Genomic DNA, 20254 nt, shown 5'->3' with positions numbered 1-20254 from the left:
TGACTTGGCATAATTTAGAAAAAAAGTGCATGAGGAAAATAACAGGGATGTTTTAGATTACGTAACTTGAATTTACAGCTTAAACGAAACACGCACAATAGGCGCTAAATAATAGCAAAAATGAGGCTTCGTGTTGCAGCTAATCCAGGAATGAAAAAGGCAAAGATTGTTATATTTGTGTGTCTGAATTTGCTCTTAGACGTGACTACACATATATGTGTATATATGTATTTAAAATTGATGCCAGTTGCCAAAGGGCAGAGTTCAGCATCTTGCAGCTAAGCTTTTTATCAAGATATAGCTCTCGGGCAGCTGCAGAAGCAACTCCAGGGCCTGCTTTATTTTATTTTTTTAATGTAACAACAGCTCTGGTATTAAGTACAGCGTGTAACAAGAGCTAATAGAAAATTGAACTGTTAACTTGGAATTTGGCTAAACCTTGCTGTTTCCAGTGGTACTTTCTTGCGGGCATGAAATGTACTAACAGCAAATATTACAAGCAATTTTTACACTAAATCATAATAGAAAGTCAAATGGAACAAATTTCTAAGCGATGTGTCTCAGTAGCTTTTTAGTGACAGATTTCTCTTCCAAGCGCTTGTCTGTAGGTACAATCCCACTGCAGCTCTGCAAGCATTTGAGATCCAAATGGTTTTTACTCGAGTGTATTTAGGAAGATGATGATTCTCTGCATTCCTTTCCCAAGAACCCTGTTTGCTTGGTTTCCTGTAGCTGAGTCAGAGCAGCGCTTCAGTTGCTCATTGACTTTCCCACTGAATTGTCATTACTGTGGTTGCACAGAACTTTAGCAAGTCATTGCTCAACTGTCCTGTTCTTTCTAGGCTTTGGCTGCAGGCTCTGCTTTAACACTTCAGCAGGCTTCACGTTATGCATAATGGATTTGGAAGCAGTTTTTTCCACCTCTAACAGTTTTGGCCATACAGCTGGGGAGAACATTTCACTTCTGGAAAAAATCCTCAGCATCGTTTCCAAGCCTCGTGCCTTTTGGGTATGTTGCACTGTGGGTAGGACTAGCACTAGGCAAATTAGGTTTGTACCACCCCAGGTGGGAAACCTGAACAGAAGCCATCAATTCAACATTTCTTTGCCAATAGCTCATCCTGCACCACCACAGAAGTTAGATGACAGGTACCCCTTCCTAGAGATGTTCTGCACTTCAGTTTGAGTATTAGAGCAGATTCCATCTCTTTGGCCAAGACATTAAGGTGGAGACCTCGGACTGAAAAACAGATGGCTTTTAATGACCAGTTGAATATGAATTATCTGAGGAAGCAGAATGAGCACTCCCTCAGCACCTTTACAGATGGTGCAGCTGATACACCAGCTGGAAGGGATGCCATTCAGAGGGACCTTAACAGGCTTCTGATGTGGGCCCACATGGACCTCATGAGGTTCAATAAGGCCAAATGCAAGGTCCTGCATCTGGGCTGGGGCAGTCCCAAACACAAGTCCAGTTTGGAGAACGGACTGAGAGCAGCCCTGGAAATAATCAAGGTTGGGTTGGATGGGGCGTGAACACAAAAAGTTCACAAGATAAGGAAGAAAGGCTATTAAGGAGAAAAAGATGGAAGCTCCTAGGCGTGCAGAAATGAAACTAAGAATGCCAAGTCGTTTTTGAACAGCTAAATCAAGCATGTGACAGCACCAGAAAAAAACCACTAAGATAGTCTCAAGACCATTTCTCATACCACACAGCTTTGTGCCTAGTAGTAAAGTTTGTGGGAAGAGATACACTCCCTACACTACATATGGTACGAAGTTAGGCTGTTAAAAATAGACCTGCACAAACCCATGAGACTGGATGAAATTCATCAAAGAATGAGTAATCTACGGGGAGCCCTTCCAACATTTCCCCTTACATTTTCCACTCCGCCCATCATACCAGAGTTACACTAGGAGTTAAAAACACAGCTTAGCTTAACTGTCATCCAGTTTGCTACCTCAAGGACACCCACCCCTTCGCAGTGGTTCTTTCTTCTGCTGTTTTACAGAAACATGACCTTGCAACCAATTGTTTCTTCTATTGGTCTACCAGTTTCACCTTTGCAGTAAGTAGAACAACAAAGATTTGCATTCTGTTGTTAGACACCAGCACCATTTACAGACAGAAAGGTTGCTGTGAAAGTGCTTTTGAAGAACCAACTGGAGATGAAAAATGTGAAGATGAGTAATTTCACAGGAAATCTGGGAACCTCAGGCAAAGTGAGCCAAAACCAGAGAAACACTGACTACTGGAGATGGATCTTCAGTGTTGGAGACATCAGTCCGGAAAACATTCTTCAGAGCTAAGTTACTGCTAATTTGTCATAGCTGAGACTAATTTACACGGCATCTCAATGCTGTAACCTAGAATGTCTTATTTTAATTAAAGTGCCTGAATTAAAGCATTTTCAACAGTGCTAAGTACCTGGTTACTTCAGTTAAACACCTAGGTGATTGCTGTGGGTATCAGCATTGCTAGAGCTCTACAAGTGGGGTTAAACTGATGCTGCTATTTCTGCAGGACTGTGGAAAACTTATTTCGACATGGAATGTGGAAGTTTCTTTAATGTTTCTTGCATCTGATGAGCAATGAGAACCCTAATCACTAGCTTCCAGCCTAGTTTACTCTCCAGACGAGGTACATGCTTACTTCATCTGAAGAGACAAGCTTCACCTTCAACTCTCAGTCAGTCTAAGATTAAAGTACCATAAACTCATGCCAAGGCTTGTTACCTAAAACCAGCAGAAGCAGGAATTGGCTTAATTCAGAAGAGTATTTTAAATATTTAATGCCAAGAAAAAAAATACGGATTAGATTATGACAGATCTCAAATCTGTGTTCACTTAGACATTTTTAGCCTCAAGAGCAGCTTAACATTTTCATCTGGCTTCCTCTGATGTGTCACCTCACTTTAAACTACCAATATGAACAGCTGAGATGCATCTCCTACAAAGGAGAAGCGAATTCAGTCAAGTAATTCAGGATAAGGAAAACATAATCCTATTTCAGAATTAAACCAAGTGGTACCAAAAAGCATGTGAGTGCATGGGGCAAAACTGCTGGATCATCACTACAAACAATTTAAGCAAACTTTTATTGAAGCATTAAGTTGTGGTACAGATATTTTTAAATGATCAAAGTCTAACACCACAGAAATTATAAACACCATACTCCCCCCATCCTGATCACCCCAGATAGTTCAATAATCCGTTCAACAGCTTTCATTTTTATAGCCGAGGCTTATGCTTCTATTTATAAAATGTGTATTTCAGTATTACTTGAAAAGGGATCTTCAGTCTACTTGAAGGACCTCAAGCCAAATGTCAGATCAGTCAGGACAACATTAAAGAACAAAAACCACTGAAATATTGGTCCTCAGTATTAACACCAAAAAGCATTAGTGCCATTTACAGCATGTAATTGATAACATTGGTAAAGAACATCAACAATACGCTTAAAATAAAAAATTCAAAATGTTCCAACCACTTGATTTCTAACCAAGCAGACTTTAGTTTAGAAGCACTGAAAAAGTGCTTCATTTATAAATACGGAAGGAACAAAAAACCATTGTGTCAAACCAGAAAGAGTCAAAACATTGCAAGGACAAGAGAAAAAAACAACACTCAATTTTGTAGATAATGTGCTGGTCTCGCAGCTGTTAATATCCCAGTACTTGCAAACTGCATAGCTGAAAGTCTGCCAGCTTTAAGGTCTGCATTTTAGTCAATACCCATTAAAGTGACTTTGAATTACACACTTATTCATGGTCTATGAATAGCATTCTACTTCACTTCTGTCCAGGTGTGCCAGACAGTTCTTGTTCTATGCCTTCACTTAATGCCCTCAAGTCACAGTAAGAGGAACCACCTTAGAAATTAGGAGGAAAAAACAGATGAAGTCACAACACTCATATACAACGTAAGTCACATGCACAACAATGTCACAGGACTGTCACAAGATAGAGGCATTAGCTTTGCTCGGAACAACAAAATGAAGTGACACTGGAGCAGTTTAGAAGCACTCTTTACAGTCAAAAATGGTAGGTCAGAAGTTTTACCGAGAAAATCTGAACCAATCAATACACCAGCCTGGCAAATCCCACTCCTTCGCTAGATCTACCTGCCAGCACTCAAGAGCACCAGCTTCTTAGTCAGTCGCAACTGGTGATTAGGAAAGAAAAACATCTGGTGCCAACGTGAACTTGCACTTTGCAAAGCTGTCACACAACTATGCCAAAGCACTCAGATCCTGACTCAGCTCTCCCCCATGAAGTCTTTGACCTTCTTCAAATTCTGCCATTGTGCAGCGATGTGACAGCTTGGAGATGTGGACAGATAAGTATCAGCATTAAGCTAAGATGAAGTTTAACCTGCATTAGTACCTGTACCCACGTTTCTAAAAAGTGAAAGACCAATGCATTAGCCTGGTGCTACAGTACAGCTGAACAGATTGGCTGAACAGATTCCTATAAGCTTGATCAGAGCATGAAAAGTCAGTCTGATTTAAAAATAAATCAACCACCACCTGTAGTAGCAAAACAATTTGTAACTGTTTTTAAGAACTTTCTCCGAACATGAAAGTATTAGGAATCAGTTTCATTACAAATCATACAAGTTTGTCAAAAATTGTTTTAGACTGAAGTCACAACATAGATGAAAAAACAGTGACGATTTAACAAAGAACTGTCCCAGTGAGTAGGTTGAGGCTGAAGTCTAATGAGGACGAAAGCCTTGTCTGTGGGGAATTTTTGGCGATACCTGGAGAAAAACTATACTGTGTGTAATTCTACCTGAATCATTTTTACAAGTGTTGTTAAGTTTCATACAGTAAGATTTTTCTACATGCACTTCAATTTCACAGCAAGAGTGGCATAGAGTACCTAAACACAGAAGAGAGCATTCATGCAAGATATCTAACTCCTTGATATAATAATGCATACAATTCAAAATGGTTATACTATGATTACACCTAGGGCTTTCCACAACTACAAGGTGGTGGGAGTGGAAAGCATGGCCCCCTGAATCATTAACTAGAAAGCAACCACCACCTTCTCTATGGGATCTCTTTTTGCGCTTTTTCTTCATTCTTAATCAACTGTGCTGTTGCTGGCGATTCTTCGTAAAACTGGTAAAAACAAAGTTGTAATCACTGAATTGAGCAATCTGGTGATCAAGACGTTTAAACCCTTCAATCTTCTGGGCGGAAGAAAATACTGTACGACATTTAGAGCTCTAGAAAACAAGAAGTGACATTTATTTTGTTTTAATCTAGCATTAAGGCTAGCACAGTATGTATTTAATGTGTGGTTCGTGACACCTAACATGCTTCCAACTGTTGCATGGCAATGCTGCTGAAGTTTCAATCCCAAGCAGTGGTTTTGCTCCTTACATAGGGTACGGCTCATCTACGAATCAGTAGCTGGTAGCGCTACTATTGGTAGCAGCACTTCTACAACTAACTGAAGTAGCCAATTCAGTAAAAGTGCAAGGACTTCACAGGACATCACTAGAATACTAAATTTGGACTGCCTTATCTTAAAATTTAAGTTTTCTGGATGCTGGATTTAGAGCATGCCAAAGTAGTACTGAAGAGTACTTTTACTTTCTGCAAAGATTAGCGTCCAAACAGTGGCAATTTGAAGACCACTAGTACCCCAGTAAAAATATCTCTAGCACTTCATATTTCTATACGCATTTCAGGAGCTAACAAGCTACTGCAAGCAAGGCTACTCACCTGATTAACAAAGAGGGTTGTCACAAATTTTCCTGGCTTGAAAACCTCCACAACTTTTCTAATCAGGTCATCATAAGAAGTCTGACTTATGTTTGTTTCAAAACTAACGTAAGAAAACTCTGGTTCTGGAGTGATGTGAATAGTCCAGTAAGTTCCCTGAAGAAAAGAAAAAAAGGAAGTTAGCACCACCAAATAATTAAAACTTGCAAATTCTTTTACTTGACAAAAGAAAAAAAAACAACTTACATCCGATTTCATCCCATTCATTGAATACCCACAAGGATTGAACATTGTAGCATCAATAACAGAACCTGGTATCAGGTCACGAATTCCACTCATCTGAAAGAGAAGTTAAAATTTATCTCTCAATTTATCACATATCCTTAAGCTTGTTTTTTTTTTTTTTTTTTTTTAAACTCAAACAGAATGAATACCAATTTAGAAACTATGACACCAGAATTCTTCCAATAGCAATGAGGTCCGTCTGTAGATAAATAAAGCTTTGCATCCTGTCACTTATCTGTTAAGTGCTGAGCTGCATGCAAGTTATCAGGTATTTTGACACATACAGAACCAAGCTGCCCAAGCTGCATAGCTCCAAGAGGGAGCAGCCTAGAATTATAGCACAGAAGTGCTTGTGCAACTAAAATGGCACTCCTGATCAACAAGTACCCACAAAAGGCCATTTACTCAAATGTGGACATACTTCCTTATATTCTGAATCCCAAGCACTTGATTCCCCACACAGTACTTGAGCCACAGCCAAATCTCTGTAGCAAATACAGGAATAAGAATCAAGGCTTAAGAGGGGAAAAAACCAGATCCACGTACATATCGGTGAAACTCATGTAACAGGACTTGACTCTTTGGAAAAAAAAAATCAGAAGAAAGGAGGCAAAACCATCAAGTTATGCTTAAGCCCTAACCCTCCTCATACTATATCCTGAACCATACAAGCAGCTCCATGATTTAATCTTGACAGCTAGACTCCTTTGCCATTCATTATCTTCAGTCTAAATCTTTCTTCTTGTCATCTCCATCCTTCAGTGGAAGCTACTCAACTGCGTCTGTATGCCTGTTCCTTTATTTTCCAGGGGAGTAAGCTTCCAGTCACTCAAAGCACTGCAAATCACTCCTTTCAATATAGAAAAGCAAGGACATTGGAAACACTACAGAGAAACCCCAAAATGTTAACCTGACATTTTCTATAAGACTTTTCCTACCATAAAAGAAAGCTTACATCAAATGCAAAAAAAGCATTCTGTTAGCTAATATCCACCACCCCCAAAGTACTTAGCTTCCAAGCAAACATACACGAGTGACATCATTTGCAGTAACACCATCTTTCATGTAGAACTGGTCCATAACAACTGGGTCAAGCTCACTCATCAGAATTTCCAGTGTCTGATCAGGCTGATTGGATATCCGACTCTCTGGGAAATCCAGGGTGTACAGGTACCTATGTATGATACAAAGCACTCATGTAATAAATATTAACAGCACCAGGTTTACTCTAAGCCCCTGAAAGTTTGTCTTGTCATACATACCAGCAATCAGAATTCATACGTCCCATGCAATAAGCTGCTCCATCTAGAAAAGACAAAAAGAGTCCAGTTAACTTACCATGGCTGATCCCTTATGTAAGAGATTTGCCTCGTTTTATATTTAAAGGAAGTTTAAAGTCTTTCACAGTACACTAAGAGGTTTGCTGATACAGCTAGCATCAGTATCAACTAAGCAGGCATTTAACTTCAGGAACATAAAGCCAACAGCCAGAAGAACAGGCTCCTTCAGGCTGTCTGAGCACCCCAGTTCAGAGCCTATTAGTAGCAAGCAATTCAGACTACAGCTTCAGCTACGCACAGACAGATGCTCAAGAATGCTAGGGCTTCTGTTTTCAAAAGTACTACAGTTTCCACATCTCCTCAAAAACCTTTTCTGCCAATAGTTAATATTCAAGGTTATTCTTGTAGGCTTGAGATCTTATTAAATGTTTGAATTCTATCTTTAGTGCAGTGATTCTTTAGAGCAAAGCTTACATTTTTCTTCAGTGCACTAGTTACCTTACATTACTACTCTGCCTTTGTTACGAGGCTTTTAGGTTCAGCATGAACTGGATTCTGCAGGCTTATTCACTATACTCCCTTTAGAAGTCTGAATATAATTTCTGTTAAAAGAAGGTGCTAGATATCAAGCATAGTATGATTTTTTAGTATGATTTAAAGTTCAATCTTGGCAAGTGAGCATCAAAGAGCTATGTATAGCTTTCTATTTTTATGCAGTTGAACCTCGTGCAAGGTCTGCTAAATCAATGGCCTCACAAGTCTCTGTATTGTACTGCTTATCACTTCATATCAACACTTTACCCAAGCTATGCAACTCCGCTCAAGTTTTATAAACTTACTTGGGAAAATTTCGTTAAGAAATTCTACTTCTTCCTGGAAATTCCTATGTGGGTACTCCTGGTGGGAAGGCTTCATGAAATTCTTACGTGAATAAAAGAAGCTCTGAAAAAGTAAATGTGCACTTTAGATACTAAGTAGATCTGTCCACCTAGAAATCTACAAACAATTTAGAGAATTTAACATAAGCTTTCACAGGACATTTGTTTTCACTGTCAAAAACACTGCTACCTGTATTTAAGGCTTCCGTTTCAGAGATAGTTATTCATAGTTTGATCAGTAAGCTACAAGAGACAGCTTACTTCCAAATTTGTTTTCCACAAGCAGAAATCCATGCCCATGTTTGCCAGTGCTAAAATCATTGAAGTCTTTCAGTCTCAAGTAATCTTAACACAGCAGCATTCATAGTGTGCCATCCTTTAACAGGCAAATAGAGAGCTAAACCCCCTAGCAGAGCAGTCAATCATATACAGCCTGTTACAGGAACCATACACAAATGGCAAAAATTTCAGAATATTGAACAGAATTTGTAATAATAAAAAGCATTTTGTACATTCTAAGGGAGATGCGTTTTTAGGACCTCACCTGAATTGAGTCAAACCCACTGTACTCCCTAGCAAGCTCCAACAGGGGAACCAGTGCTTGCAGTAAGAGGGTGGTACCACACGTCTTCAAAATGAAACGTCTCTTGGAGACAAACATGCTACTCTCACTGTAAAAGATGCAAGAAGATTGTATTAAGCACTCTATTAAAACAAACCAGGAGAAAATGGTTAAATCTTGGTTCTCATCCCAACCAAATGCACTACTGCAAGTGAACATTGTACTTATGTACCATATGCTGAATGTGAAATGGATTAAATGAATAGATTTTCACAAGCATGAGTTATGATTTCCTAAAACTACCTGCCCTAGCCGCATTATCAGTTACCACACTGCAGAAAAATCTGTATTCAATCTACCCAAGAAACACAGGTGCTGTGAAGTGGGTACACTTCACATGAAATCCACAACCCAGCTGCAGAACAGGGTCAGAGCTGGAAGCTGACTTTCTCAGCTGAAATAAGGCCTTTGAGAAAGTCAACTCAGAGAAAGCAAAGTCCTTAACAGAACTCAGTATGCCTGGCTGCATCTTCTAAGAAAAACTAACTACTAGAAAGTGGTAAATCAGCACCTGTCCACAGGAACAGGAAACCCCAGAGTATAACCACAGCTCTATCGAATGTCTTATGCATAAGATGAAGTTCACACATAGCTGTGACTTACAGAAATCTACAGGCCCACCGAATTAGAGATTAGCACTGATGCTATACCCAGTATGCTTAAGTGTATAGCAAATATTTTCTCACCAAGTAAACCAGACAGTAGAAAAAGTCTAGTTTAAATAGCTTTAACTCAGTTTGGAATGCTGTTTAAGATTGCAAAGTAAAGGTTATATTTTATCCAAGATAGTTGTTACATTTTTTTCTTTAGAATTTTGTTTTAAATATGAAGTTTGCAGAAACAAAACTTCAGCACAATTTTTGACTGGCTTGCTGTTAACCCAACCTTGCCCTCCAGGCAGTCTTTCAGAGTACAAAAGCTTCAGTTTTTGTAATACGAAGTAAAGCAGAAAATATCAATGTCTGTAAAGTTCAAGCAGAAAAAGCATGAAAATATTTCGCAAGATGAAAAACACATGGCAAAAGTAGTATCCGTATGACCAACTACAGCACAAGACCAGAATTCCAAGATTTCAGGAAAGCTGCATTTTTTACAGATATCCTTACCTCAACTGTAGTAGTTGTTCCATTGATTGCATTATCTGGCCTTAAAGCCAATTTATTGATAGTTTTTGCTGATCTAAGAGTAATACTTATATGTACTGTTTTGCTGAAGTAATTATGTAACTTAAGACTCTTAACTGGGGAAGAATTATTTATCCCAGGACAAAAAGAAAAAAATTATCAGGTGTAGAAATACCTGTCCTTAATCCTGTTAAGGAAAGTAAAAGTACAAACACTAATTACTATGAAAACATTTCTGCTACAGAAGCGTGACAGTACTATGATTAGGAGGCCCTTGCAAGTTGTAGCTGTTAACAGCAGGATATCAACCCAAGACTGGATTCTTAGCCAAACATATCCCATACAACAGCTTTAGGTGTTTTACCTCTGGGAATCTATAAGCTGCCACCATTGGCTTACCTGAGTACATAAGCTTCCTGCTTGTCAGTTTTTGTCACACTTATGATCAAACAATGCACATTCTCCAGAAGTTTGTCCCACTCAATCCTGTAAAGAAATTACAGAAGAGCCCAAACAGGTTAAACTGAAGCTTTTGGGAACATTGATTAAAAAGCATAGCTCAAACAGGATTATAGCTCTCATCCACACCTCTCACACTCTCAGATCTAGCAACTCAGGACTTCACATAGGAACTGTATGTATCACAATACAGCAATACCCAATTCTGCTGCACGAGTGCAACTGTCAAACAGCAAAGCCAAGCTTCTAACGAGGTAAGTCAGGATAAGCCTCATGATCTACATTTTATGCATAGGAAAATAAAATTCACTATTATAGTCATGTATGCTTTAAATTGGATATCCACATACTTGCAGTTTCAGAAGCCATTGGTGGCTATTAATGCAATACAACAGCAAGTTAACATTAAATTACACTTGTACAGCTTCAAATTTGCAATTTAACTGAAAATAAGCCCTAAGAACAAGTATGCCTCAGTGATCTGAATTCCTCTTTGAGGAATCTGGATGACAGAATTCCTTCTACCTCTAGAAGACAGTGAAATCTAGCAGCGTAGATTCAACATGGTATGTTTAACATTTCAATTCTTTACTATCATTCATTCTACAAGGAATTCTAAGAAACTGAAAATCAAAAGGCTCAAATTGAGACAGAAAACTCCCAAGCACTCATGAGAAGTGACAGACTGGCATGACCCACGCATGTCATTTCGGTCTTGTCTACACAGATCAGTAGAGTCCGATACAGAAGTTTGCTACAGAACAGGCAGAAGCAGATACACCTTCCTGAAGTCAGAAAATTTTAAGACTGTCTGTCAGCTTCCCACTTCTGTCTCTCCCTTCCCACAGCCTATCCCATCTGTGGGTTTCTGCTGGCTCTTGTGCTCAGACCTGTCACAAGCCAAGGAACTGACTAACCCAGCATAAAACTGAGCCACCCACCAGGTTACAGAGCTGAACCAACTGAGAACTGAGCACCCTTCTACCAGCAGGCAGAAGGTAGGTGACTCCTCACAGCCAGGAAACTGGAGGAAGAATGGTGTTTGCTGATCACCAGGCAAGCTCCTAAATTGGTTCAGCTGCTCACATAACCATCATCCCAATCCTTCCTCAGGAGTCAGACTTTCTCACCCTTTGGCACTGTGAAAGCTCTGTAGCTGTACTTCAGAACAATGCACTCGCTGTTAGTTCTTTCAGCAGGATTCCTCCAGCAGCTACCTATCTCTCCCCTTAGAAAACAGGTCAATTTATTGAAGTGAAACCTCAATGCAAAGTTGAACTATTAGATGTTATCACAGTTGTAATCCAGATGCACTTTGCTTTTCTAAACACCCCAACAAAAATGCCTCTCAGTTCTCCCTCACTTGAGAATGCTTCCTACAACTGAACTCTGCACCTTTGCTACTAACACTTGAGAATTTTTCCCTTTTAAAGTCTGTATTAGACTAAATCATTATACGAGTCAACCAGAACATACTTAACTTCCAGACTCTCTACAGCCTCCTTTCAGATAGTTTAAAAGAATTCTCTGCATCTTAAAATCCCTTGTGATTAAGCACACATCTGATCAGTTTATAAACTGATTTTTAACCATCCAGATACTCAAAGCGAATTTCTCCCTACCATTCTAGTTAGCGAACCTTGAAGAAACACTTTTCAGCAACTAGAGAGACATGAAAGTACAGCCCACTCAGATCTGCAGATCAAATTAACCAGCTTGTTTTTAATCCACTCACACATTCATTAGATCCTACACTCCTGCTATGGGCTGTGCCCATTTCTGATACTCAAGTGTCTATGAAAATGCAACAGTCTGCTCATCTTTGAGCAACCTGGCAAATGCAGAGACTGAAATAGTTGATGCTAAACTTGAAAAAAATCCTAGACAAACCAGGCAATTTTGGTGAGGACTTTAGGATTTGGTTTTCTCTGGAAACTACAGCATATCTGCACGTATTTGCTAGCTTCAGTATCTTTCTTGTAACATCCAATTATAATCTTCTTGTAAACTGAACTAGGTGATGTGTTATCTGTATTTGCTGTCATGGAATAACCATTGAAAACATTTCAGCAGCACTCTTGTTGATATTCTATCTGCCACTAAAGAAACACTCAGCATCTAACCCAGCATTTGGGAAAGCTGAGGTATATTTCCCTCACCCTGCCTGATGCTGAGCTGCAGTAAGCCTACAGGTACACTACCACAGACCTGATTTTATACTCATCTGAGCGTTAATGATATGTAACTATCTCAGGCATTGCAAAAGCCTAAGTCTCTGCCTTAACAGGCTTCTTCCAGCTGGTCAAAAGCACTGGACATTTCAGGAAAATGGCTTACCAAAGGTTCAATCATATTAGTGGAATATATAACAATTCTGGCTTTCAAGAAGCCCAACAGTGATGGGATCAGCTGCAATACTGCATGTTAAGTCCAAGGCATAGCATGCCTCCTTTATGTAGGTTAGAACTGTAATTGATATTTAGGTTCTATTGCTGAAAACCACAGTTGCACAAGATCTTTCAATATTAAAGCTTTGCTCAACTCTTCACTGCTCCAAGTACAGAAACCATAGCTAAGCATACGCTACATGTCCATGCATTCATTTATGGGAATGAAGTTTGTGATTTGATCTGATAAGGGTTGCATTGAGAAAGAAAAAGCCTTCATATTGAGAAATACACAGGATATCAAGCTTGATCCAGAAACATACATATAAATAATACCAGGTTGCAGCAGCTGGGATGAAACTTGGCCAAACTGTGGAGTTTTGTGGAGATACTGGCCTGTATCTTTATGCATTTTAAAGTTAGGCACAGGAAACAACTACGGAAAGGCCACTAACATGCTGGATTTGATGTCAATATAATCTTTTTAAACAAGATGACCTTAGTATTTGACATTTCCCATTGTTTAAAGCAGAGCTAAAGAACATCTGGGACTGCTTTGTACCACATAGACCAAGTTTGCTAAAATTCTACCTCTTGCATTCCTCCCTTCTGGTTAATCTGTAGAATTATTTCAGTGTTTCAGGTTGGAGATGTACACCACCTTAAAACAGCATTTCAGTATTACCAGTAAGTGTATTATAGCTAATCCCATTATGTTTTGTCAAGCAAAAGAACCTCAAAGTTAGTAACTGTGAAACACTTGAGAACATTACATCCTATTTCATAATTAGCTAACTTTTAACTGTGAAGCAAAACCTCCAACTGAAAAAGCAGCAAAAGACTCATTTCTGATAAGATGCCATTACAGGTTTCTGCTCCTCAAAATTCTCCCTTTAAGGGAACTGAGGACTACATTTCCTGTAACCAGACATCATCTGTAAAATCCTCTTTTTCAAACATAATTGACACCCACTGGAAGTCCCAAGCTTCTCCAGTAGGCAAGCAACATACTTCTTAAATGGTCACACCTGCCCAGAGAATATGAACTGAAAGCAGAATACATGTGCTCAAGTGTGAACAACTGTCTGTGCTTAAATGATAGCCAGCTACTTGGTCTGCACTTGAATAGCAAAATATACTAAAAAGGAAAAATATCAAGTTTAGCAATCTACTCCTACACCTGTGTTGCAAAGCTCAGTGTCTTATCAGTGGACTCATTGCCAGAATGCAAATAACTTCCTTTCAATCTGCCACCCAGGCACATAAGGAAATCCTATCAGAACTCAGAGGCATTTTTACTTTTAGGGGGTATATGCATTAACACACAATTAAATGAATAGTCAACAATCCATCTCAGTAAAGCTCTAAACCATTGTGTTTTCTCACAGCATTTCAGGCCAAGTAGGAAGGGGGTACCAGCAATTTAACAGATCTAGAACCATCCCAAGCACTTGCTCCTCTAAACAGAGAACAGCCTCCACAAATATATACACCCCCCATCCAGTCAGAGTACCTTGCGCTAGTGCAACCCAGATAGCATTGGGGGAAAAAAAAAAAAACAACCACTGTTCTGCAGCAAGGCAGGAATTCTAAGGAAAATGTCTATAAAATTTCCAATGAAAGTAAGACAACTCAATAGTTGAGTTGTAAAAAAACTCAAAAGTAAGACAACTCAATTACAACTCAACTGAGTAGTAATCAAATAACCAATTTGTCTTGTACTTTATTGTTCAGACCTGTTTAAAGCCAAGCATTGAGCAGGAGCAGCACCTTTCATCCCCTCACCTGTTCACTATGTGTTTTTAGGAGCCAACAGATGCATTAGCTACCTCATTGACAGGCTACAGTTTGGGAAGCAAATTCCCACCAGTTTAAAGATCCAGAACAGTCAAAAGTATAATGCCTTATCTAACCCCCCTATGCACACAGCTATAGGTGAGGAGCACAGAAGCAGACTAAAGACCAGTGCTGGAGCTGCAACATTACTGATGAGGATTGTGAAACAGGCAGAAGCAGCGCAGGCCAACTATTCAAATCAAGCTTCTTAAAACATCTCTTAGCAGCTGATATCCCCCCCCACAAACTGACTGATGTGAATTACGTGAATTATTTCCTATTAGAATAGTAATTTAGTTTATAAATTGCTGCTGAATACAGATTACCTTGAATCATGCATCCACCCTGAGTTTAGACACAAGGCACTTGTGACTTGATAATTGTACTGCTGCAGTATCTGTGGAGTGCACAAAACCTACACGCCCTCTATATGCTCTGCACACAGATGCACAGAAAGACCATCTGCATCTCCCTTATCTTAAGGCTAAGAAACTCTCCAGGGGCACACAGATGATCTTGAATTAAAGGCAAGCACCTAAATGGCAAATGACATCCACAGCACAAGTGATTCTGAGCAGCACTCCCCACCACATACTTTTTGCCTACAAGATGCTGAGCCAAACACTGAAGAGAATCCTATTAAAGGCTGCCAACTGCTACTCTCACAGGGCATTTACTATCATAGGACTCCATCCATTATAACCACAGATATCTGAGGGGCAGTCCTGCTCTATCAAAGTAGAAAACTCACCTGACACACAAAGTGTTTCAGGACACGTAAGCCCCAACAGGCACTTCAGAACTTCCACTGAAGTCTTACAGGCAACATTTAGGGCAAGTGTGAGTCTAACCTTTTGCAGAAGGAACATGCTGTCGGATAGCAAGTGTCTGCCTCAAATCCTCCTGTTCTGCTGGCTGAACGAACAGCCATCAGGAAAGCCATTTTAATATACAAGTAGCCACATGTGTTAACAGGATACTTTATGAAGTCTTACTGGGGGACCAGATCTTTGACAGGAAGTGACTAACCAAGTCCTTCTCAAGTTTCAGTGGTAAGCTAGGAAAGTGTCAAAAAGCCTTGATGCAAGCCTTAACTTTCTGCAAGCGGTATCACAATCAGTAGTAGTACTGAGTGGAAAGGGGCTCGCATCTATCATTGGAGAGTTACAGGCTATGTTATCTGCAATTTTGAACTTGTCTGCAAAAATCTAGTTTCTAAGAACATCAGTTTGATGAGGGGAAGACTGAGTTCTTTGATAAAGTTCTCCGCATAATCTTTCAACTGCATGCAAGAGAGCTCAGAAAGAACCGTGACGGAGTCCTCATTGCCTCCCCACACTGCCCTCCGCAGGTGCCGCCCAGTTCTGCACCGCTGGGAAGCTCGGCAGAGCACAAGTACAGCAGGACAGACTCCCAGCCTCCCGCTGCCCCACTGCGTGGAGAAACACGCAGAGTCCCACTACAGTCTGCAGGGCTGGGGGAAGAGGGAGGTACTACGGCATAACAGCAGTGAGATGACTCAGGCTGCAGGGTGTTGTACAAATTTGGTTCTGATGCTTGACTGTACGGTTGCTTGGCAGTTCTTATCTAGCGCTGGCTGAGAATCTCATGGTATCAGTGTCACTCCCTATTGCTCATTTCTGCATTGTTCTTTTTCCAGGTTCTTATCACGTGGCCACATAATACAAGCATACGTGCAAGGAAACAAATGAAAGGTCCATAAATTATTTCAGAGTACCTTTCAGATTCGAATGCTTGAGAAATGGACTCCCAAATACCAGAATCATTAACCTACGGCTTCAAATGCCTGTACAATCAAGGCCGTACGCCTTGAGATGAGGAAATGCAGAGCTCCTCAATCATCTGAAGGCATAAACTGCTTTACTCTGGGGAGAGAGAAGGCGCTACTCAGTCATCACAGAACTCCACTCACAGCGTGTTCGTCATGTTTCCAGCAAGCCCTCATTCTCATCCTTAGTTGGAGACTATTTTTAACAAGCGTGTTTTACATAGCATAGTGAGAACAGGCACTAAGTTAAAGCAAATGATTCTGAAACCACAAAAACGTTAACTTCATTCCACTTCTCAGTATGAGTGGGGTAGGCATCTTCAGATGCTGGCCATTATTTCAACCACAAGACATTTTTGCAGAACTGATCAGCAAACGAACCAAAAGCCCCCAAATCTCAACAAAGCCAAGCCCATAATTCATTTTCTTTGAGTTTTTAGCTGGGACTTTTACTGAATGTACTAGAAGAGTAAATTACAGGTCTATTTCTGAAACAATTTCAGAAACACCTCTATCCAAATTATTTTTCTGAACACCCGCCTGCCCATAAGAGAAAGTTGCAAAAATTTTCTTAGTTACCCAGTGCTTGAACTTTCTTCCTTAGTAGCTGGTAATACCCAGCAAAGACTTCAAACTATCTGATCTCTAACGAGCACACACAACATGGAAATTTTTGGCTTTGAACACCAGCTTAGTCATTCAGTAGATGAATGGCTAGCATTTCACTACTAAGCAGGTATTACCGTACAAAAGGCGAGCTTGACTGGTTTGCAACTTGACTCTAATTTAGCTATTGTTCTCTTTTTCAGCTTTGATTCCAAGTTCTGTTCAACAAACTAGCTTATTCAATTGCCTTTATGGAATTAGCATAGTGGGGTATACCTTATTCAGGATTCTCATTTGCATCTATTAACTGTTGTGAAAATAATTTCCTTTTAACATTCTTCTACAAGAGGCTGTTTATGAAACTCCCTTTTATGCCAGCAACACAGTATCACCGTTACTCCTGCACACAGGTTAACAGCAGTTTTCAAACATGTTGCACCCCCTACCCAAAAAGGTAGACGGCTTCACTCAACATCTTGTATTAAGACCCAATTAATGCAACCGCCTTCAAAGCTTGTTCCCAGCTCTGAAACTGTGTTCAAGGCCATGTGTTCAGCACTTAACAGTTTGTATCTGCCCTATTAAAACTTTACAGCCATATCTAAGCCTCGTAAAGGAATTGTTGAGGTACCTGCCTTACAATTCCATTAAATTGTATTAAGCAATTTTAAAAATTCAGTTTGTTGGTTTAATGCGAGCCTCAGAACACAAGCAGCCCAGAAAGTATGAATGCGGCAATGAGGAAAGCATTTGCAGAATGCCATCCCTAAACTAGAAGATGTGCATATTCCAATGCCAGCACAGGAATGCAAAGTCAAGCCTCGGAATCTCTCACATTTACAGAAATTAAACGTGACAGGAACCCCAAAATGCCTACGCAATATTTCAGATCAGCAGTGCATGTTTCAGCGAGAATTTGCTCTTTCTGGATTGCCTGGACATTAACTACACAAATTCTAACCTTATAGTATCTGCTGCACCACTGTGTAGCCAAGTAACCACCTATCTCATCACTGCCATGTTACCAATGTTAAGTCAAAGGGGTCTGAACAGCTTTGCAAGTCAGTTATGTGAGAACAGCGCACAGCAACAGGTCAGAGCTAAACATGTATCACGCATTGCTTTTGTCGTGGCAGAAATTAAGCTTCTACCTGCGAGCTTGTGACAGACACACACAAGGTGGACACACATTATTTCAGTTAAGGCGGTTATCTGCTCACTGGCGACTCAGATCTCTGGATAGCTATCTCTAGCAATACATATACACAGGGAAGATGCTGAGAAATACGAATACAAAGCAGGCGGAATTTGTCTTTTCCAAAGTATGCACCTTTGGATGGAGAAACTACTATGGCAGCCCATCCATTCAATGCACCACAAGATATCCTCCAAGCTCCCTGACCAGAGACCATATACACGTGCAAATCTGGACACACCGAGGACACCAGATCCTCCCGGTGCCGGCCTGGTAACGAACCACTGACAGGAGCACGGCCTCCCAACGGGTCCCATCTGCCTAATGTGAGCAGGGCCGGGGGCTGAGGGCTGCCCTGGGGCCCGGCTGGGGAACACGTGTGCAGCCGGGGCCTTTCTTCCTGCCTCGCTGGGTGGTAGCGAAAGAAGCGCCAGCACATTCTTCAGATGCCCATTGGGTGACAAGGCGGGGGCCCACCCCTCGGCGGCGCCCGGCTCTCATTGGCTTCAACTTGTCAATGAGGGGGTGGGGGGGGTGGGGGAGAAGAGGGAAAGGCAAAAAAAAAAAAAAAGGCAAAAAAAAAAGCCAGGCGGCGCGGTCTGGGAGCCGCGCCAAGAAACTCACGTGTAAATCGCCGCTCCAGCCGCACTCCGGGGGGAGGAGGGGGCCACCCCCCCCTCCCCACTGCCGGCCACGGGGAAGGGGGAGAGAGGGGAATCCCTCCCTCCTGACACCGCCGGGTTTGGGGGGCTCCTCGGGGTGTGGAGGGGACGAGGGGGGGACGCACAAGGGGACCGGGCGGCGCCACATGTTGCCAGCAGGGACCGCACCGGGCCGCACGCGGTGGCGCCGCGGAATGGCGGCCTCCTGCCTGCCCTTCCTCAGGGGAGGAGGAGGAGGAGGAAGGAGGGGAAAGACCCCGGGAGGGGGGGGGAGCTGCCCAAGGTGACCCCCGCTGTCACCGAGGGGGGAAAACGAGAGGCAGCAGCAGCCCTGAGGCAGCCCTGAGGCAGCGAGCGCGGCCGTTGGCGACCAACGGTCACAACGGCTCCCCCCCAACCGCCACTCCCCCCCCCCCCCCCCCATAACCGCCCCGCGCGCGCTCCCGGCGGCCGTTACCGGACCTGGGGATGGTGCGGAGGTCGCCGGACCCCTTGCTCTGGTGCGGCTCCTGCGGCTGCCGGGCGAACCACACCTCCAGCAGCTTCTCGGTCCCTTCGAAGAAGTGTGCACCGCTCTCCTTCATGGTGCGACAGCGCGGCAACCAACAACCACAGAAATTAACGGCGCGCCCCGCCGCGGCTCTCACCTCCGGAGGGGGCGCCGGGGATGGAGGGAGGGTGGGAGGGAGGGAAGGAGAGGGGATTATTTTTCTTTTCTCCTTTTTTTTTTTTTTTAAGGAATTAATTTAAAAAAAAAAAAAAAAATGGATGATGATTATTATTTTTTTTTTTAAACCGCGGCGTGGGCGTGCGTGGGTTACAGTCCGAGCGGGGCGCGGGCGATGCGGTGCGGTTCCTTGCAGTCCGTGCGTTCCCCTGTTACAGAGCAGAGCGGTGAGCGAGCGCTAGCTAATGTCGCCGGCCATACTGTGTAAGCGACGGCCGTGCGCGCCCTCCGCGCTTTTATACCCGGCGGGGCGGCGCCGCCGATTGGCCCGCCGCCTCTCCGGCCCGCCCTCCGCCGCTCCCCATTGGCTGGCGCGGACGCCCGTCAGGGCGATGCCGGTTCCTCCGGCCCCACCCGGCCCCGCTGCCATTTCCTCAGGCGCGGGGGGGCTCCCGCGGGGCGGTCCCGCCGCGAGCTGTCAGCGCCGGGCCGTGAGGCGCTGCCCGCGCCCCCCGCCGCCTCACGCTCCCCGCTCGCTGCTAACCGTGGTCCATAGTTGTTTTTTTTTTGTTTTGGTTTTTTTTTTTTTTTTTAAGTCACGATCGGCTTTCACCTGCAGCAGGTCCCCGCGCGGGTCCGTGTCCCAGCCGCGCTCCCGCTGCTGGTGGAAAGAGGCTGTGCTCGGGCACCCGCGGGGAATTTCGCGTGGGGACCGCTTGCTCCAGGA

General features: G+C 42.4%; 1 protein-coding gene across 1 annotated transcript; it reads right to left on the bottom strand.

The window, feature by feature from the left end:
* Positions 1 to 3075: 3075 nt before the first annotated feature.
* On the bottom strand, positions 3076 to 19540 carry AMD1 (adenosylmethionine decarboxylase 1). Its single transcript, XM_032184749.1, has 9 exons — positions 19323 to 19540; positions 10326 to 10412; positions 8725 to 8851; positions 8142 to 8244; positions 7285 to 7327; positions 7052 to 7196; positions 5984 to 6076; positions 5738 to 5893; positions 3076 to 5235 (listed from the first exon to the last, which is right to left on the bottom strand). The coding sequence occupies exons 1-9, from the start codon at positions 19442 to 19444 to the stop codon at positions 5095 to 5097; spliced, it is 1017 nt and encodes a 338-aa protein (XP_032040640.1). The 5' UTR covers positions 19445 to 19540; the 3' UTR covers positions 3076 to 5094.
* Positions 19541 to 20254: the final 714 nt, after the last annotated feature.

Source organism: Aythya fuligula, chromosome 3 (genome assembly GCF_009819795.1).
Source record: "Aythya fuligula isolate bAytFul2 chromosome 3, bAytFul2.pri, whole genome shotgun sequence".
NCBI classification, from domain to species: Eukaryota; Metazoa; Chordata; class Aves; order Anseriformes; family Anatidae; genus Aythya; species Aythya fuligula.
This window is presented reverse-complemented; position numbering and strand designations above follow the sequence as displayed.